The 22,617-nt window shown below is 39.7% G+C and overlaps 1 protein-coding gene across 1 annotated transcript in view; it reads left to right on the top strand.

Moving 5' to 3' along the window:
* LOC133526137 (uncharacterized) overlaps positions 1 to 7,698 on the top strand; it is a 28,726-nt gene extending 21,028 nt beyond the window's left edge. Inside the window, exons 7-8 of the mRNA XM_061862620.1 lie at positions 2,539 to 2,821; positions 7,430 to 7,698. Of these exons, the coding sequence (XP_061718604.1) occupies positions 2,539 to 2,821; positions 7,430 to 7,641 (495 nt within the window). The 3' untranslated portion in view covers positions 7,642 to 7,698. The remainder of the gene's footprint in view (positions 1 to 2,538; positions 2,822 to 7,429) is intronic.
* The last annotated feature ends 14,919 nt before the right edge of the window (positions 7,699 to 22,617 follow it).

Genomic DNA, 22,617 nt, shown 5'->3' with positions numbered 1-22,617 from the left:
AAACTTCTGAGTAAACCCTTTCGCAACCGATCGTGCTCTATAACACGCTATTTTTCCATTAGCGTCGCGTTTTATTTTGAATAGCCACCGGTTCTTCACAATATTTTTGCCCGCCGGTCTATCAACAAGCTCCCAAGCCTCATGCTTATTAAATGAATCGATCTCATCTTGCATAGCTTGTCGCCACAGCTTGCTATCACTCGACTGCAAAGCCTCCTTTACAGTTGTCGGCTCACATGCATCTACCTCGAGTGCCGATGCAACAGTGCATCTCGGTAATCTTGTCCGTAAATTATATGCTGGTCCGTCACCATGCGGCTCCCGTGCAGCACCACCTGTATCAGTAGATGAACTCGGCATCTGCGCGTCCACCTCAATTGAAACTTCAGGTACTGCCGGCCTCTCCGCCTGAACCTGAACCTCTACATTTGGTTGCGATGGCATCTCCGCCTCAAGCTCAACCACAGGCTGATCTTCCGTATGACTCTCTTCAACGGTAGCTCCGTCGTCACTTGCAGGGAAGAATATCTCCACACAGCGTTTACTGGTGGCACCTCGCTTTTATGCTTCAGGAAATACACGAACACCTTCCTCGTATGATCATCCAAGAATGTCAGGATGTACCTCTTGCCTCCGAGCGAATTCACCGGCAACGGGCCGCACAAATCCGTGTGAATTAAATCCAACCGATTTGCAGCCACAGACTTCTCAGGATTGCTGACAAAAGGAAATCGCGCTTGCTTTCCTTTCAAACAAACCTCACATGCGACATCTTTACAAGGGTCGTCCTGAAAACTAATATCATTAGCAAGTCCCTGCCACAAAAGCTTCATATTATTGCCACTCAAGTGGCCAAGACGCTTATGCCAAGTTGTAGTGCTAATAGTCACGTTCGCCCTTAGACTGCAGGTCTGAAGTTTGTACACACCTCCTACGTCATTTGCCTTAATTAAAATATCGCTTAACATAGAAATTGTACAACCAGTAGTATCAAAATGTACAGTACAACCATTCTTAATCAATTGAGAAACAGATATGAGATTAACAGACAGTTTAGGTACAAACAGCACGTTAGTCAACATCGCATTATCCGACAACTTAACATTACCTATACCTGTGCACTGTAGTTTATCTCCACTAGCAATAGTGATGTATCCACTCTGCGATCTAAAGTCTATCATCAAATCGCGCCTGCTAGTCATGTGATTCGTTGCTCCCGAGTCCACATACCACGAAGATTCAGAGTCCGCTTCAGTGCTATATGCCGACAAGTCACAGTATCCTAAACAACCAACGTCACTACGACAGTTTTTCTTTAGATGACCTTTTTGTTTGCATTTCCAGCACCACGGTTCTCTCTTACGACCAGTAGTATCCTTCGCTTTAGACTCGGCCTTGTGCTGTTGCGCTTTTCTCGTCCAGGAGTCACTCGCAGTAGCGCCTTTTCTCATAGAAGACAAGCACTCACTCGAATCTCCGCGAGTAGTCCACCGTTGATCCTGCAGCAGTTTGGATTTGACAAGATCGGCTGTAATGACAACTCCCGAATGCTCCAGTGCCATGATCATGGGCTCGTAGTCCGTCGGTAAACCTTTGAGCATCAGCGCACCAAGAAACTCGTCATCAACTGCTTTGTTCATATTCACTAATTGCTGCGCTAGCGATAAAATCTCATTGACATAAGCTTCCATGCTGTTGAAGTTCTCAAGTTTGACAGCGCACAAGTTCTGGAGTGTTCGAACTCTGGAACCGAGACCTTTATCATCATACGCACGTTCCAGTGCATTCCAGGCATCTTTCGCCGTTTCCGCCGACATCAAATGTACGAAACAAGACTTCTCGACGCTCAAACAAATTTTCGATTTTGCTTTTTCGTCACGTCTATTTCTTACCTCGGACGATGTTGTGTCGCCCTCACCATAGCCGCTTACACAGGTCCATAAATTGTCGTGTATTAAAGCATTTTTCATAACAAATCTCCATTCGACGTAATTTTCACGTCCACGTAATTTTTCGTGCGAGAAATTATTACTGTTACTTTCCGACATATTTATAACAATGGTAAACTATTTTTAACCGGCCATAACCTAATGTATGGGTTAATTTAAACACATATTTTATAACAAAATATACAGCAGAGTTTATTAGCACAAGAAACAAGAATCGAAAGTAAACAACAATGTCAAACACATTGTCATGTCATACACCGTCGGCCAGGATTACAGTAAGAAGGTTTATACTACTTGACATAAACTAAACCTCTAACACTTTCGGTATTTATTTTACAGTACTCGTGTTCGAAATGTAAGTAGAGAGTTTAACTCGAGTGAAAGGCATAGTTAATTTCAGTCTCCGACTATTGGCGCCAAACTACCTTTAAGGAAATGAGTGCATTTCATGGGTTTAATGTACATATGTAAATAAAAATAGTACTATTTTTATTTACCCTACAACCGTGGTAAAACAAATGATCTCATACTTTCGCAGCTCTTACGCAGCCCGATGGTTAAGATAACCAGGTGATCGATCGTGTTCCAGATAATCCTCAACGGCAGGTGGGGACGGTTAAGGACCAGGATGTGGCAGGACGAGAGGAACCCGCCGCTAGAGATCGATAACCCCACCGCGGTCAACGCATATTCCTGGAAGGAGTACACCGTCGTGTGGAACCCGAACACCGGCTGGTTCCTCATGTCCCAGCCGCGCGAACCCGACTGGGAGTCGCATTTTTACATCTATTACACGTCCCCCTTCCCCTGGGACATCAAGTACGTCGACGTGTCGGGCAATCGCGGCTACGCCATCAGGTGGATATTACACGGTGTGTATACGAGCGCGGCTGTTTTTGAGTGTTAATCCATTAGTTCATTTTAACCCCCGACAAAAAAAAAAGTATTAGTTATACTTAGTCAAGTAATAAGTTCTGTCACAAAGGCCTTCACTGACAAAATGTAATACTCTTACTTATTCGAAAACATGTTTTGAAATTAAATTTTTCATTTTGTCGCGTTTTTTTTTTCGATTTATTTACTTTAGGATTGTAGATAGACAAGTATACACGGCTGGATTGTGAAAAATTATCCTTTAAAAAAGCGGCCAAGTGCGAGTCGGACTCGCCCATAAAGGGGTCCGTACCATTTATGACGTATTAAAAAAAAACTACTTATTAGATCTCGTTCAACATTTTACCACTTTGGACACACATTTTACCACTTTGGTAGTGTCTCTCGCGCAAACTATTCTGTTTAGAAAAAAATTATATTAGAAACCTAAATATCATTTTTGAAGACCTATCCGTAGATACCCCACACATATGGGTTTGATAAAAAAAAAAAATATTTTATGACTTATTAAAAAAACTACTTACTAGATCTCGTTCAAACTAATTTTCGGTGGAAGTTTGCATGGTAATGTAAATCACATATTTTTTTTAGATTTTTCATTCTGTTATTTAAGAAGTTACAGGGGGGGGGGGGACATTTTTTCACTTTGGAAGTGTCTCTCGCGCAAACTATTCAGTTTAGAAAAAAATGATATTAGAAACCTAAATATCATTTTTGAAGACCTATCCATAGATACCCCACACGTATGGGTTTGATGAAAAAATAATAATAATTTTATGACGTATTAAAAAAAACTACTTACTAGATCTCGTTCAAACCAATTTTGCGTGGCAATGTATATCATATGTTTTTTTTTAGAATTTTCATTCTGTTATTTTAGAAGTTACGGGGGCGGGATTCACATTTTACCACTTTGGAAGTGACTCTCGCGCAAACTGTTCATTTTAGAAAAAAATGATATTAGAAACCTCATAATCATTTTTGAAGACCTATCCATAGATACCCCACACGTATGGGTTTGATGAAAAAAGATTTTTTGAGTTTCAGTTCTAAGTATGGAGAACCCTCAAAATTTATTGTTTTTTTTTTCTATTTTTGTGTGAAAATCTTAATGCGGTTCATAGAATACATCCACTTACTAAGTTTGAACAGTACAGCTCTTATAGTTTCGGAAAAAAGTGGCTGTGACAGAATCGGACAGACAGACGGACATGACGAATCTATAAGGGTTCCGTTTTTTGCCATTTGGCTACGGAACCCTAAAAAACAGTGTCACATAAAAAAATATTTATAAATGTTTATTTGTATAAAACTATTTTATTTGTTCGACAAGTCTGTACCAAGATTAAGTTCTTGGACACGTTAGATGGCCTTCAGCTATAGGTACTATTCGGTAACCCGCTTAGATTCGACTTTAGATGGCCTTCAGCTATAGGTACTATTCGGTAATCCGCTTAGATTCGACTTTAGATGGCCTTCAGCTATAGGTACTATTCGGTTAACCCGCTTAGATTCGACTCCCTTACGACTAGTAGATTTGGTAAAACAAAGCAATAATGTCGGTCCAATGTATGTAATTCAAATGTACGTAATTCAAAATATGTTGTCACACCACTTTGCTCGGTTCAGAGCGGCCTCGCGCCAGCTCTCGCTGACGCCGAGCTCACGGAGGTCTGCCTCCACTCTATCCGCCCATCGATATTTAGGGTTATACTCACAATAAAACTATTTATTATGTATGTACAGTCAAGTGCAAAAATATGTATCGAAAGAATCGTCTCATAAATATGGTACTACGCTCTTATTACACTGGAATAAGATGCTATGGGACATATTTTTGAGTAAGATGTGTACACCCATATTTTTACACTTGACTGTAGGTATATAAAGGTGATGAATAAATTATTTTTCCTGTCCGCAATGTATATATATATATATATATATAACTATAAATAAATAAAATAAAATTCATTTATTTCGGTCAATAAGGAATCTAACTGGTTAAATAAAATATAAGTACTTAAAATTGTTACAACACGGTTTCAAATAAATATGAATATCCAAATTTACTAGAACAACACGAAATGAATTGAAACTCAATAAAGGGACATGAATTTGTGTAGAAATGTCCAATATTTATTTATTTATGACAGAGTTGAACCTTGAACGCGCATACAGGTAAGTAAGTAAGTAAATTAGTCTTTATTGCACCAATAATTATTATACATTTTACATAGATTTAAAACTACAAATGATAAAAGAAAATTATAATAATAAGAAAATTAGAACCAGGTAACAACAGGCGGTCTTATCGCTAAAAAGCGATCTCTTCCAGATAATATTTAGGCAAGGGTAACAGACGATTTGAGCTGTCTGAGGACTAATGTTAGCCTAAGAGCGTTTTCACTTTTTGCGATCCGATATCGGATGTAGGATCAGGATCTTACATTTCCTTCCGCAGTATCAGTCTTCCGCACTGTCGGATATAGGATCCAATCCAATAACATGCATGTGAGGGATCTGACATCGCTGACATTATCGGACCTGCATCTCAGATATCGGATGTGCCCTAAGGCATTAAGTCCGCCTTTTTTGCATTTTTTTTATCAATAAAAATTTCTTTTATTAATAGATACTGAAAAACACATATTTTCATTTTACTTTTATCCGATATCTATAAATAGCCTTGCCACGAGTTTGACACTAACATAATTCGCTAGCGTCTAGGTAACTTCTTTCTATATATCGAGATGCGAGCGAGATGCATAGACAGTAAGTTACATAGACGCAAACTCATGGTAACGATGCTGATCGGACAATGTGAAAACGCTCTAATAACCAAGTCTCGGAAACCGGTTAAATTTCCAAACCGTTACCAAGTACTTGGCGCAAAACTTTTGAATTTCGGTTTCCCTCGAACCACCATTATTTTAAACCGGTTTTCATGAGAACCGTTCTTATTAAATTAACCGGTTTAGAGCAATAAATACCAGTTTATTCCTATGTCGGTGTCTATGTTTACGTGGCCACCACCAGGCCGGCCGGCTGTTTCGTCGCTCGTCGAATAAACCGGTTTTTTAGGTTACAATTTAGATCTTAAAACGTTCGTGTTCTTATAAAAGATGGGAGGAAAATCGAAATAAACCGGTATTTACTGTTATTTTATAAACCGGTTTCTAATTGCTAATAACAAGTTTTCACTTATGGTCATTTTTTTTTCAGATTTACCATACGGTTAGTACCTATTTAGTACCCAGAGGCACTATGTTAAGTAATACGAGTATATGTTTTAGTGTTCCCAAACACCAAGCTATATTGTAGTTATATATTAGTAGGTAGTTATATAAAAGAGGTAAATTTAAAACCTACATGCCCTAAACGTGAGTTCTTCAAAGCAAGCATAGTTAATTAGTTATGTGTAATTACTTACCTGTATCGTTTTTACACACTTTTATTTTGTAATAGTATGCTAACCTGGAGCTGATCTGATGATGCAGTCGGAAGGTAGCCAAAGGAACTCTTCAATGGGAAAACATAAACACATTGAGTTTAGGCTCATTTGAAAGGTCTCCAGAAGTACTTGATAGACATACACAAAGCTTGTTTGTATTAAAGTGAGGGAACTAAGTCAGAAAACTATCTTGATTTCCAGGATCTTACTCGTATAAGATACTCGTACGCTGTCTAGGGTTAAAATGAACACTAGAAAATATTGTTGTATATTTTATATTAAATAAAGAAATTTTAAGAAAAGACAAGTACCCAGACGCGTGCACGAGCGAGCAGCGTTTGTTTGGGTGAGGCGCCTGCCTCGCGTCGATAATCGGTTGTAACCACGTTGTAACCAGTTTCGGTGTTTTGTTTTGAACTTAACGTACAAAAGGCGATCTTAATGCCATAAAACATTCTCTACCAGTCAACCTTAAGGCAACGCAGAAAATATTGTAGACCGGCATTTGAAACCCAAAAGATACCTAACTATACTCGTAACAACTTATTAAAAGTACGTAATAATTAAATAATAATATAGTCATATATTAGAATTTCGCGCCTTCTTCTACTGCCAAAGTGGGTGTGCCAGCGTATTTTTTTTAAATATATTATTCCTTAGGTCAATAAAAATATATATAGATATATGTAATCACAGAAAGACACAAACAATGTGTTTTTATTATGTATTTCTTATACCAGTTTTATTTGCACCCAATATTATGTTCACACCCGCAGGCCGCCGGCCGGCCGAGTACCCATAATGTGCGTTTAACTGGCCTCGAGACCACGGACTGTCCGGCCGATACCTGTCGGCGCTGACCGGAATTGTCAAGCGGCCACACACTATCAGTTCGTGTTAGCCGTCAGGCAGAAAGCTAACACAGAACTGTTTAGTGTGCGGCCTTTGGCGGTTTACTGACAGGCTGATATCGTTCGGAGGGTAATCAAGGGTTCCTTAAGTCCGCCGTCTACCACCAGTTCCTTCGAGTTATTGTAGCACCCTGAATGAATCTTACTGAAGAGTTTAACTTTACTGCGTGTTTTTTCTTGGCAACGCCTCGGGTTTGTACAGTCACGTGCAATTATATTTTCAGACCTCGTGATGATTAACGAGGGCAGGTGCCTGCCGCCCAAGCCGCGGGACGACTTCCCCACGGACACGGAGGAAGTGTTGAATAAGACGCGGACCGTCGAGAAGACGTACCACGAACGCGTGCGGAAAGCGAGCGTGACCCCTGAGGACTGGTCCGCGGAGGACGGGCCCTACATCGAGTACCCTCACGGCTTCTTCGAAAAGAAAGGATAAAATAATCGGCTGTTTATATTATTAACATTTACTAATTAAAAAATTGTTATGTGAACACTGAGCTTATTATATTATAAATAACTTTTACTCAAACTTGCTATGAAAGTCGTACCTCAAGACTTTGATGACCTACCATTCCTAACACAAACTGCATAGGATACATATAGGGATAGTAACTAGTAACCATGCTGCTTCCAGTACAAGTACCTAACAAATGATTTCTGAATCTTTTCAATGAGAAGTACGTATTTTTTTTCGTGTGGGCACCAGACAATATAATAAGGTCCACCGACGGACAGTTAACCGTGTGGGTTATCGCCCACACTGTATATAATTATTTCTAAGGCAATGAAAATAATTATAAAACATTATTTAGTATAAAGGGAAGTTTTCCTCGCTGTGGTTGTTTAAGTTGTTATTCCAGTTATATATACGACTAAAAAGGTCGTTTAATTGTTGTTCTAGTAACGTTCTATATAATTGGGGCCTCGTTAAATGGTTTTTCCGGGATATTATAAGTCAATTTAACTTAAGCGACACTTATTTCGAAAGTTTCTCAGTTTTTTTTAAACAACGTTATAATAGTTAATTAACTATTAAAATTCGACACATTACGTGCATCGAACACAAGTATCTAAAATGGCTACAAAAAAGATAAGTTTGTTTTTTCCAAAACTAAAACTTTAAAACACTCTCCCGAACAATTCACAAAATATCGCTTAAGGGGTTTCTCCTTTCCACCGTTTTTTTTTATACTACGTCGGTGGCAAACAAGCATACGGCCCGTCTGATGGTAAGCAGTCTCCATAGCCTATGTACGCCTGCAACTCCAGAGGAGTTACATGCGCGTTGCCGACCCTAACGCTCCGCACCCTCGTTGAGCTACGAGTAGTGTTATTTGGTTGCGGTTTTCTGTAAGGTGGAGGTACTTTCCTAGTTGCCAGTTGGGCTCTGCTCTAGATCTCGAATGACATCTGCTGTGCTGTGCACCACACAAGGCGAGATGACATTCACAGTGCCCATACCTCTATTTTGAACGTAGTTTACGGGCATACCTGGGTCCAAAAGTTTAAAAAGAGAAGTTTTCTTATTTACTATTTAAAGTTAATTGTTTCAATGTAAAGACCCATTTTTAAAAAATCGGTTAAAAATTTTTTAGCACCTTATATACATAACTAATAATTCTAATGTTAATATGACTCTATCTATGGTCATGGGTGCGGCTGCGGAAGCGGAAATTGACTCCAGATACCGATTGACTACGGACGTCTGTCTGGGGGTCGAATAGAACAGAGCAAGTTACTGTGTTGTTGCTAAGAATAAAAGCGGCCAAGTGCGAGTCGGACTCGCCCATGAAGGATTCCGTACCATTTATGACGTATTAAAAAAAACTACTTACTAGATCTGGTTCAAACCAATTTTCGGTGGAAGTTTACATGGTAATGTATATCATATATTTTTTTTAGATTTTTCATTCTGTTATTTTAGAAGTTACAGGGGGGGGGGGACACATTTTTTCACTTTGGAAGTGTCTCTCGTGCAAACTATTCAATTTAGAAAAAAATGATATTAGAAACCTAAATATCATTTTTGAAGACCTATCCCTAGATGGGTATCTAAGACGTATTAAAAAAAAACTACTTACTAGATCTCGTTCGAACCAATTTTCGGTGGAAGTTTGCATGGCAATGTATATCATATATTTTTTTTAGATTTTTCATTCTGTTATTTTAGAAGTTACGGGGGGGGGGGGGACACACTTTTTACCACTTTGGAAGTGTCTCTCGCTCAAACTATTCAGTTTAGAAAAAAATGATATTAGAAACCTCAATATCATTTTTAAAGACCTATCCATAGATACCCCACACGTATGGGTTTGATGAAAAAAGATTTTTTGAGTTTCAGTTCTAAGTATGGGGAACCCCCAAATTTTTTTTTTCTGTTTTTGTGTAAACATCATAATGCGGTTCATAGAATACATCTACTTACCAAGTTTGAACAGTATAGCTTTTATAGTTTCGGAAAAAAGTGGCTGTGACAGAATCGGACAGACAGACGGACATGAGCATGACGAATCTGTAAGGGTTCCGTTTTTTGCCATTTGGCTACGGAACCCTAATAAAAACGGGTGTCGAGCGACACTACCTAGCCCTCAAAAATGACGCGGGCACTTATAAAAGTTAAGAACAAAAGTTACATAATGCAGTATCCACGGATTTGTGATTAATTGAAAGAAGTATAAGTAGTTCATTGAAATTTTAATTACCATATGGGACCATACAGACCATGATGTAACGCTGTAACCATGTGATTATAAGATAAAAGTTTATCAGAAGATTGAATAATAAAATTAATAATTTAAATGAAGTCGACCGTGAAAATGGAAAATACGTTAATTCCTAGATACTGCCTGCGTGATTGTAGCTTTGACTTCGTGTGTGTGAACACCGCAATGATTAAAACCTAGAAAGAGAGCGCAAACGAAAGAGGACAAACCTCGAAATCTCTGGGACAGTCCTGAAATGTGGTATGTATATCATTTATCACACCATTTCACATTTGGGAACCTCGAGGAACTGCAGCCATCTTGGAGGATCTGTTGTACCATCTTGGAGAAATTATCGTTTTTCACTGAATCATCGTGCTCTATGCGGATATGGTGTAAAGTAACATTAAATTGTATTATTATATCCTTTATTTATTTTTCGTCTTAGGCTAGGTCATTTATAATATGAATATAAAAGTAAAATATAAAAACACTTCAAAAACAATACAAAAGATATAAACACATTATAAAAAACCTAACCTAGGGTGCCGCCAGCAGCGGGGCAGGGCCCAAGCTGCCGGTGGTCAGGGCCGCAGAGAGAGGAACCGTCGGACTATCCGCGCCGTGTCCAAGATCACCGCCTTCTGCATCTGACCCTTGATCCAACCACCTAGCGAGAGTCTCTCAAGGTGTTGGTCGAGACTCTTCGCTATGAGACCGTTCGCTGAAACGACTATTGGGACAATGATCGTCGAATCAACATCCCACATGGCGGTTATCTCGTGGGCCAAGTCTAGGTACTTGCTGGACTTGTCCTTCTCAGCTTTCACGAGATTCTCATCATGGGGGATGGTGATATCGACGAACACGGCCCGGCGTTGCGATCGATCTATTATCACGATGTCAGGCTTATTGGCTACAATAGTCCTGTCAGTGATAATAGATCGATCCCAATAAAGCGTGGCACGACCATTTTCGAGAACTGGCGCAGGTGAGTACTTGTAGTACGGTACTTCGCGGTCCACAAGGCCGTATAGAAGAGCAAGTCGCTGGTGAATAATCCTGGCTACGAGATTATGTCTGTGCAAGTACTCGCCGTTAGCAAGATGAGAACAACCGGAAATGATATGCCTGAGTGACTCTCCGGGACGGCGGCATGCCCGACAAATGTCGACCGTACCGTCCTTCAGGATATATTTCCGATAGTTGTTCGTCATCATCACTTCGTCCGCAATTGCACAGGCAAAACCTTCGGTTTCTCCGAAGAGGTCCCCGAATCGTAACCAGTTCACCGACGCGAGCAGGTCCACGTCGGGTCCCGTGAGGGCCTTGTAGAACCGCCCGTGTAGCACCTTACTCTCCCATGCCGCCTTGCGATCCGCAGTACTTAGTACCACAGGTTTGCGCCAGTTCTCGTTTGCCAAGGAGAGCGGCGTGAGGTTCCTGTCTACTGCCACCACATCACGATGCATCCCATACTCGTTGTTAAGGAAATAATCCCTGAGATTGCACACCTCGCGGTTGTGGAGATCTTTGGCGTTTAGGAAGCCTCGACCTCCACACTTCCGTGGGATGTACAATCTCATAACAGACGAGCGTGGGTGTAGCATACGGTGTGTGGTGAGCAGTAGTCGGACCCTCCGATCCAGGGCGTCCAGCTCGGTCTGAGTCCACCTTAGTATGCCAAAGGAGTATGTGAGTAGGGGCATTACCCAGGCGTTGAAGGCGCGCACTTTGTTGCCTCCTGACAAAAGACTGTTAAGGACTTTTGTGAGTCGACTGAAAAAGCGCTCCTTCACCGACTGTCTAATACCCTCGTCCTCAATACCCAACGACTGTGACATACCAAGGTATTTGTAGGTTTCTGATTCAGAGATAGATCTGAAAGACATTGTCTCAGAAAGTTGTAAATTTGTTGAATTTACAACCTTCCCCCGCTGTACATGCATAACCGCACATTTATCGACACCAAACTCCATGTTGATGGCATTACTGAAGACTTCGGTGGTTTTCAGTAGCTCCAACAAATCTTGGCTATTTGGTGCAAATAATTTGAGGTCATCCATGTAAAGAAGGTGAGAAATGACTTCACCCTCTCTCCGAAGCCGGCAACCTAGTCCCAAATCCTTCAGCAGGGTGCTGAGGGGATTCAGAGCTAGGCAGAACCACAGGGGACTCAGACTATCACCCTGGAATATTCCTCGCTCAATCCTTATAAAATCCTGCGGGCCAGGGCGGTCATCCCCGCCTCCTGGTTGACGAAGGACTGTGGTCCACTGCCTCATACACGCGCTTAGAAAGGTCCTTAAAGCTGTATCAACTTTATACAGCTCTAAGACCCTCCCCAGCCATGAGTGAGGCACCGAATCATAGGCCTTCTTGTAGTCAATCCAAGCGGCAGAGAGGGCCCCCCTGTTCCGACGGATTTGTTGGCAGATGGTCATGTCTATGAGGAGGAGCTCTTTAGTACCACGGGACCCAATCCTACATCCATTTTGAGCAGTGGCCAAAATGTTATTAGCGACAACATGCGCGTTGATTTTTGATCTCAAAATGGATGTAAGGAGCTTGTAAAGTGTAGGCAAGCACGTGATGGGTCTGTAGTTCTTCGCTTCCGTTGTACTACCGGACTTATAGAGCAGGAAGGTGACACCAGTTGTTAAGGAAGATGGGAGAGAACCAAGCTCGAGGGCTTGTTGAAATTGTGCTGCCAAGCGCGAGTGCGAGCATCGAAACCATTTTAGCCAGAAGTTGTGCAATCCATCCGGCCCAGGGCTTTTCCAGTTCTGGGCCGTGTGAATGGCACAACTTACGTCATCGGGGCTGATGGTGACTGCCCCCATAGGTTCGATGGACTCGCACTCACGCTCGACAACACTCATCCAACTCCCCTCGGTGTGTCCGACAGGCACCGACCAGATGCTACGCCAAAAGTCAGTCATGGCAGTAGCATCCGGCGGCTGCGTATCGGACGCACGAGGGTTGGTTTCCTCCCACTTCCGGTACACCTTCCTTTGGTCACTCTGAAAAAGACGATTCTGCTGGAATCGATCCACACGCTCTCTGTAGCGGCGAATACGGTTAGCCCATGCATAGACTTTCTGCTTCAGAAAGTCGATGCGCTCCGTGACATTGGCCATGTAGTCACGGGGCCTGATATCCGTCCCCGCGAACGCCTGGTTCACAAAGCGCATTACTCGGGGGCGATTGTTGCCCCCCCTGAAGCAGGTCAGCTTTGCAATGAGAGTCCTAAACGAGCTGATACGTCGCTCGATCCGTGCTTGCCATGCAGGGACACCTCCGGCGGTCCTAGGTGCACGTTCAGCGTCCGGGAACTTGACTCGAGCAACACGGCACGCCGCGATGGCACCGCAGTACATGATCGAGTGCGTATCATCTAAATCTTTACTAGTCCGTAAATGTGGCTCTAGTAAAGCGTTTAGGGCTCCCATTAGCGCTAGATTGCGTCTATTCATAGGCAGACGTGGTAATCGTGGCCTAGAGTTGGTTGTGGTGCGATACTGCGTAATCGCCTCTTCCAAAGTCCTCCTCAATTGCTCATTGGCAGATGTACTCACGCTCTGACTCGCAAAGTCCCCCTCATCGGTACTGAAATCAACCCGCGGCGCCCCCGATGCCAGGTCGGGTGCAGGCACCGGATCCGGCGACGTGGCGGGCAGATCCCGCACAGAGGTGAAGTCCGCGCGAGCAGAGAGAGCCTCCTGGCGAAGCCGATCAAGTGTCGCGTCATCCAACCGCTTTAGCCGCTGAATGACACGCACCTGATCCGATAATCGCTGTTCCGACACGGTGATGGTGGGTTCAAGAGCCTGAAACAGAGGCAGTAGTCTTGAGCGATACGCGGACAGCATGGTTTCCCCCTCTGTAGCCCCATAATAGGCGCGCATGACGTTCTCATTCATTGTTTGAGTCCATCGCATGCGTCGCACTATACCACCGGCAGCGGGAGCCGTGGGCGGGGCAGGATGTCCCGCAGGCCCCAAGCGTGCCGGCAGCGGTGGCCGCCCTCGTCGCGCAGGTGGTCGTGGCGGCGGCGGCGGCGGCCCGCACTCGTCGCTGCTCGACTCGCTGGTGTTCGCGTCAGGCGCAGTAGCATATTCGTCGCCTGACGACGAAGGCGAGGAGCTGGACGAGGCGGGCGGAGGTGGTGGTCGTGCGCTTCGTACCGCTTTTGCTCGTGATCTCGTGATCATTCTCACTAAATATAATTATAAGTCGCCATTTGACAGTTTCATTCGTATGTGTATATAATTCTTGCACAATTCGTCTTGATTTATATATTTGATGGTACACATTTTAGCAGCAGTAAAAATACACAAAAACTGTTAAAAATAGGCTAAATCGGCGGTAAATATAATACAAAATTAATTTAAATAGTGAGAAATTTCGCTAGACACGTCTGTCATTGTCAGCGGTCAATTTTTTTTTTTTTTTTTATTATTTTTTTTTTTTTTTTTTTTTTATTATTATTATTGTATGTCTTTCCCATCACGGAACAATGGTGCTCCGGACCTTTGGGAGGCGTGCGCGGAGCCGAAGCCAACACGTAGAGGCCCTTTTGACACTTTAATGAAATGTAAGGAGTACACCTAGCGGATGCTGCCCTTGCCCGTGTCATGGGACGCACGCAGAGGCAGCACCCGCCAGGGTGTAAGGACTATTTGAGGGTTGATGGAATCTAAAATGAACTGGGCTATTGGGTGAAAGCGATGGACTAAATACTGGGCTATGGGATAAAAAACCGGACGCCTGCCTAATAAAAGGGTATTCAATTTTATTTCCGGCAGACGGTGACTCGCCCCCACAAGATGGGCCCCCACAAAAAGCGACATCTAGGATGGCTCAAGGGCAACACCGGTGTGAGGGCTCAGGGGTGTTGAGAGGTGTACGCCGCTTTCTACCCAGTGGCTGCGAGCAGCCACTGTGCCAACTCGCGTCTTATGCAATTTTTCACTTCCACCCCTGGAGCTTATAGCTCTAACGACTCCACTTTGGCCGGCCGGCTAAGGCAAGCCAGAGGCAGAGAATCCTGTCCCACCCACCCTCCTTGCGGCTAACAGAACTCCCCAGGAGCACTCGGGTACGTGAGGTCGCTACTCCCCAACAGCTCGCCACAAGCTGCCCTGCGTTGACTGATTGCACTGGTAAAACCAGCGGGCGATGGGGTCGTCACATCCCTACGCCTACCAGCGGGCGATGGGGTCGTCACATCCCTACGCCTACCAGCGGGCGATGGGGTCGTCACATCCCTACGCCTCATTATTATTATTATTATTAAAGCCTTTATTATACGAACTGTTGGCAGTCTAACAATTCCTTATTATATTAACAATTCCTATGAACATGTTCGTAAGGTCTTTTGACCTAGGCCTCTTCCGAATCGCCTTTTTCTATTATATTTAGGTATTTGTCCAGCATTTTCTTCCATTTTTGTCTATCTATTGCCATATCTTTCCAGCTTTTTCCTATTGTTTCTATGAGGTCTTTTTCCCATCTTGTTTTTGGTTTGCCCTTTTTTCTTTTGCCAACTTTTGGATTCCAATTCGTAGCTATTTTTGTCCATCTGTTATTTTTCATTCTGGCTATGTGCCCTGCCCAATTGTATTTTTGCTTTAAAATATGTACTGCCGCGTCTCTAAATTTAGTTCTCCTTCTTATCTCTATGTTTCTAACTCTGTTAATTAACTTTATGTTAAGGACACTTCTCTGTGAGTGACCATGTTTGACTGCCATATGTAAGACAGGGTAGTATGCATGAATCAAAGGCTAGTTTTTTGAGTTTCATTGGTATTTTATTCTTGAATATATCCTTCATAGACCAATATTTCTTCCATGTCTGTCCAATTCTTCTTGCTATTTCTTTATTTGTGCAGTCTGTGAAAGATACTTGTTTCCCAAGGTAGATATACTCTGTGACATATTCCAATGATGTATTCTCTATTTGTATAGTCACTTTTTTTGAGTTAGTCATAACTTTAGTTTTTTCTTCGTTCATTTCTAAACCTACTTGTTGGCTCTGTGCATTAAGTTCTTGCAGTAGTGTCCTGAGCTCGGTTGCACTGTGGGCTAATATTACCAGGTCATCAGCAAAACGGAGATTCGATAAGTATTTGTTGCTGATCTTGATGCCTTTTCGTCTTTCTTCCCAGTTAAGATTTTTAAAGATTTCTTCTAGGACAGCTATGAACAGCTTTGGCGACATTGGGTCTCCCTGTCTTACCCCTCTGTTGATCTGGATCTGTCTTCCTATTTTATCTGTTTTTACTCTGGCTGTACTTTTTTTATAGATCTTTTTTATGACTTGTATATATACTTCTGGAATGTCTTGATTCTCTAGTGCCTGCCATATAGATGTATGAGTATTTGAGTCAAAAGCTTTTTTAAAGTCAACAAATCCTATGTAAAGCGGTAACTGGAACTCTGTGTGTTTCTCAATTATTTAACTTAGGGTCTGGAGGTGGTCTGTTGTGGAAAAACCTTTCATAAATCCAGCTTGTTCCGTAGGCTGTTTGTTATCTAGAATAGGTGTAAGGCGTTGTAGTAGCGTTGTTGAAAAAATCTTATAAATATTAGACATTCGGCTAATAGGACGGTAATTTGATATATCAAGGGGGTCTCCTTTCTTGTATAGTAGGGATATATGCGCCTCTGTCCATTGCATAGGTATTTGTTCCTTTTCTTCTAAGATTTCATTAAATATTTTCGTTAGTGGAACTTCAATTACTGGTTTTATCATATCTATGCTTTCATTTTTAATGTTGTCTGGTCCTGGACTTTTGTCTTTTTTAAGTTTATGTATTGATTTCTGTATTTCTTCAACTGTGAATGGATCTACACTTACATTTCTCTTTTCCTTTTGATTTCTTGTTATCTGGTTTGTCTGTTTTAATGAATATAACTCCTCATAAAAAAGTGTAGCAATTTCGTTGATATCCTTCCTATTGGTTTTTTCTTCTCCTTTCTATTTTTCAGTTTTGGCATGATTGGTTTTCCTATATTTAGAATTTTTTGTGCCTTTTTTATTGTTCCTGATTTTTCTAAATTTTCTTTGATAACATTTAGTTTGTAGGTTTTGATATCTTCTTTTATTTTATTTTTGGTAATCTTGTAAAGGTTTGAAGTTCCTCTTTTTGTGATTTTGTCTTGCAATTTGTATTTCTTAACAGTTGGCATTTTTCTATTAGTAATAGTGTGTCTTTTGACAGGACATTTCTATCAAGTCGTCCTGTGTTAGGTTTCCCTGCTAAGTTTTCTTTAAATATATTCTCAAATTTGTTGTAGAGTTCTTGCACTGTGTGGGAGCTTTTTTCTGAAAATATAGTTTCCATTTTTTGGTGTATTTTTTCATGAAGTTCTTCCAGATTTTTTGGTGGTATTGTAATTAGAGTTCTACTAAAGTTTTTCTTAGATTTACGAAGTGTCTCTATGCATAGAGTGGCTCTTAGCATTCTGTGATCACTGTTATGTTTTAGGTTGGATATGACTTCACAGTTTTTAAAGTTTTTCTGGAAATTTGTTGTGATGTAGTCAATCTCGTTTTTTGTGTTGCCTCCAAGTGACATCCATGTCCAGCGTCTACTATTTTTCTTTTTGTATAGGGTGTTAAGGACTTTCAGTTGATTTTCCATTGCAAAATTAACAAGTTTCTCTCCTCTTGGGCTTCGAGTGCCGTACCCAAACTTTCCCAAAGCTGCACTTTCATCTGGTTCTGTCTGCCCTATCTGGGCATTGAAATCTCCTTGTAAAATTATGTTTTTGTGGCTTTTGCTCATGGTTTCTTTTACATATTTTCGTAAAATATATTTATTTCAATATCACTTGCTTTTTCCATCGGAGCATACACTTGAATTATCCAGAAATTGAATTGGTTTAGGTTCAGGTCAAGTGCGCATACTCTTTCTGAGGTATATCTAAAGTTTTCTACATAGCGGTTTATTATACAGCTACGGAGAAAATAAAGGAATAAGAGGAGTAGTCTTCATGGTTAAAAAGCACATAAACCGCTATGTAGAAAACTTTAGATATACCTCAGAAAGAGTATGCGCACTTGACCTGAACCTAAACCAATTCAATTTCTCGATAATTCAAGTGTATGCTTCTTCTTCACTCGGTTTTTAAAGAGGATCATTGGTTGAAAAATCGCTACCCAAAATAAAATCCACCTGATCTGCAATACGCAGCTGTGTGAAGTAAGGATGAATCAAAAGGTGTGTTCTCGTCCCGGTCTGCTTCATGACCTAAAAAGAAAATCATATCGCTTATAAAAACTATTTTATATGGTACACATTTATGCGCGATTTATATTTTATCCATCATCAGATAGGTACATAATTATTTATGTATAACCTCATTTTGTTAAAATTTTAATAGCTTGCTAATTTTTAAAGTAATAGTCTTTTTTACAAATTATGTTTATTGAACATAGACTGCATGATCAGATAAGATTTATGTAAGTATATTACTGCATTGTTATCAAAATTACTAAAGTATGTATACCTACACAAATAATCCCAATATTAATTCACTTAGTTAGACACCAGTCAGCGGCTCGAATATAAGTTTCAAGATTTAAATCCAATAAACACCATACCTACATTTGATGTGCAATATACTCAAATATATAAAATAATAAATATAGAAAACACTTACTTTCTTTATTTTGGGCCAATGCCACTAATCGCTTGCCTCGGGATTCCATAATTTATATCACTGAACATGTACATATATGTACATTATTGAACGAAAAGACATGCGCTGGCGCTGATAACTTTTCACGACTGACCCGCAAATTGCATAAAGTGATTGATTTTTGCGTGATCAAACCAAACAAAGTCGTTAATTACAGTTTAGCATCTTAACGTATGATCCTATTGCGCATAAAGGTTTACAAGTAAAACCGATTAAGTGAACTTAATATTATCTAGTTGTATAATATATCGCGTCTTGAAAGAAAAGTCTACATGTAAATTGTATTAAATAATGTTATAATGTTTTAGCAGTTGCTATATCTAGGTTGTTAATTACAGGTGCATTCAGGTAAAACATATAAACGTTACTTTATATCTTTTGCTTGACCAGTTTTATGGGATAGATAGTTTTAAATACCCTTATTATTTTTTACGAAAACATTATGTTTAATTTTTTGTCTGTTATTACTTTTTTACACTCTGTAACTTTGTAAATAATACAAGTAAATTAAAAAAAGCCACATATATATTAAAAACAATAAAAATTGAACAAAACTGTATATACAACAAATTTTTGATCATTTTGTCAGTTATCATGTTTTTGAAGTATACCGACGATATAGTCTTTCCTTTCAACTATGTTGTATCCCATTCTTCTTATTTCGGCTAGGCCTATTATGTCCCATTTCATGTTTTACTGCAGATTCTAATTCTATCAACTGTTCTTCTTTAGACAATGTTCTAGTGTAGTAAGTGTTGTTATATACATTTTATGTGTTTTACTGCAGATTCTAATTCTATCAACTGTTCTTCTTTAGACAATGTTCTAGTGTAGTAAGTGTTGTTATATACATTTTATGTGTTTTACTGCAGATTCTAATTCTATCAACTGTTCTTCTTTAGACAATGTTCTAGTGTAGTAAGTGTTGATATATACATTTTATGTGTTTTACTGCAGATTCTAATTCTATCAACTGTTCTTCTTTAGACAATGTTCTAGTGTAGTAAGTGTTGTTATATACATTTTATGTGTTTTACTGCAGATTCTAATTCTATCGACTGTTCTTCTTTAGACAATGTTCTAGTGTAGTAAGTGTTGATATATACATTTTATGTGTTTTACTGCAGATTCTAATTCTATCAACTGTTCTTCTTTAGACAATGTTCTAGTGTAGTAAGTGTTGATATATACATTTTATGTGTTTTACTGCAGATTCTAATTCTATCAACTGTTCTTCTTTAGACAATGTTCTAGTGTAGTAAGTGTTGTTATGGACATTTTATGTGTTTTACTGCAGATTTTAATTCTATCAACTGTTCTTCTTTAGACAATGTTCTAGTGTAGTAAGTGTTGTTATATACATTTTATGTGTTTTACTGCAGATTCTAATTCTATCAACTGTTCTTCTTTAGACAATGTTCTAGTGTAGTAAGTGTTGATATATACATTTTATGTGTTTTACTGCAGATTCTAATTTTATCAACTGTTCTTCTTTAGACAATGTTCTAGTGTAGTAAGTGTTGATATATACATTTTTTATATTGTCTGTACTTTCTTGCGATATTAAATTGTATACAAGAAAATATTTTTTTAGCCCCTAAGGGGATGAAAAGGGGGTTGGAATTTTGTATGGGGAATCAATAACAGCTGAACCGATTTCATTGAAAATTGGTATGTAGATAGTTTTTAGGGTTCCGTACCCAAAGGGTCAAACTGAGACTCCGCTGTCCGTCTGTCTGTCACCAGGCTGTATATCATGAACCGTGATAGTTAGCCAGTTGAAATTTCTACAGATTATGTATTTTTGTTGCCGCTATAACGACAAATACTAAAAACAGAATAAAATAAATATTTAAGGGGGCTCTCATACAAAAAAGTGATTTTTAGATAATGATACGGAACTCTTCGTACGTGAGTCCAACTCACTTGGCCGGATTTTTGTTATATCTTTCGATATAGAATAGTTTTCAAACAATAAATAATCATTTCCAAAATCACCCCGTAAGGGTGAAGAGGGGGAAGAAAAGGGCGTTAGGGGGGAAAAGGGGAAGTTTGTATGGGGAAGCAATTTAAAAAGCAGATTGTATAAATAATAAGAACCGTAAATAGTTTTAGTGGTTATTTATTTTATTTTTCGCACTGTCAAAAAATTATCAGATCTCTTGTAGAGCCAAGCTTCTACCTCTACAAGCCCTAACTTCACAAAATCTACACCTTAGTCAAAATTATGCGGCGTGGCCGTTTCGTTGCAACATTTTACATAAAAATGTTTTTGATGGGATTAGATACTACTAATTAAGTATTTCCGTTAAAACCAAAATATTACAATAATAGGAATAATGCAACAATGTCAAAATGTCCTAATTGAGAAAATAAAAATATGAAAAATCAAATAATTGCGATTTGGTTCTTTTAACAGGGTGTAATCGTTAAGAGGATACGGGAGCTGAGATTTAAATATTTTAGGTAATAGGACAACGCCAGGTTAGGCGAATAATCCTGCGTAAAAATCTCAAAAAACGATGTATCGTACTCGACTGTTTCCTCCTCCAAAACAACCAAATGTAACGAAATTTTAAGATCTAAATGGTAATGAAATTATCTGTGTCTGACTGTTTTGCTTTTTAGGCTAATTGATGTCAGTTTTGAATACCATGCTTCTTTTTGCGGCCTAGTAAATTAAACCTTTTTTCGAAAATTTGAAGTGCACTAGCGCCTTTAGAAACAAAAATACCAAAAAAAGGAAAAGAGTCCGACACAGATATTAATAAAAATAATCGCAATTAAAAAAATCATTGCTCTAGCTTCAAAAACCACAGAGGAAACAGTCGAGTAGGGGAGCGCGGAGCTAGAAGTAACAGTTTTTGGGAAAAGGTCTGTATTGCCTAAAATATGTATGCTTTTGTAATTGTGAGTACAAAGCTTTGTAAAGTATATCTATCAGCACTAGTTTAAAATTTTACCCATCTGTTACACCAGGCGCTTTTTGAAAAAATGGGAGTTGTTACAACTTACCCCATATCTGGGGCTAGTTTTAACAGGCTCGGGGCAAGCTGTAGCAATGAAAATATTGGCCACACTTATAAGAAAGAGTACGTTTTTATTGGTTTTTGACTTGCGTTCTAAGTATACTATTGTACGGAGCAGAAACCTGGACGACGTATGCAAAACAGGAGCGTCGGCTCAACACTTTTCACATACGCTGTCTACGCAACATTTTAGGCATAACTTGGCAGGGCAAAGTGACAAATCAAAGGGTTCTTGAAAAAGCAGCTGCTGCCCAGTCTTGCATCATCTCAGTTACATTTGAGGGACATAAACAAATATTTTTCTCCCTTGGCAGATATCATGCCGGCAATTTATGCATTGGATCCATTTTTCCTAGAATTTTTGTTTCGCCGACTCAAACACATTTTGGGGTTTTCATCCTCTCGTTTTTTGTCTTGTAGCGTCTCATGCTAAAAAATACAACTTGGCACATTTTTCAGGGCAATATTAGGGTAAAGAAAAATAAAATAATGCACAAATGCCGCAAATAATTTGTACGAGCGACGAGTTGTAATAATATTATACGTATATGCATGCACACTTATTAGAGAGCAGAAAATAATAAAATGATATGTACTTGCCCCATATGCTCATTATTTATCTCAAAAACTTCAAACTTTAGAAGAATTAAAAAATAACTAATGAAAGCCAGTTAAATTTACATTGTAACAATGAAAAAGTAATTAACAAATAATCTAATTTGAATAGTAAAAAAATTTAAGTGTTTTTTTACGATACTTGCCCGAAAAAGAGCACCTGTGTATATCTATCTTGTTTCGACCTGATTGCGGGGTACTGGCGGTGTTTACGTTCTGCATCGAGTTAAAAGAACGACAACAAGCTGAAGCTTAACATTTTAATCAAAATATTTGAAATTCCAGGTTAAAATTGAGTGTTACAACTTACCCTTGTTACAACTAGCCCCACGCTCCCCTACGTTTCTATGGAGAAAT

Source organism: Cydia pomonella, chromosome 1, assembly GCF_033807575.1.
Source record: "Cydia pomonella isolate Wapato2018A chromosome 1, ilCydPomo1, whole genome shotgun sequence".
Classification (NCBI taxonomy): Eukaryota; Metazoa; Arthropoda; class Insecta; order Lepidoptera; family Tortricidae; genus Cydia; species Cydia pomonella.
The sequence above is the reverse complement of the archived record's forward strand: the minus strand, read 5'-3'. Positions and strand labels throughout refer to the sequence as shown.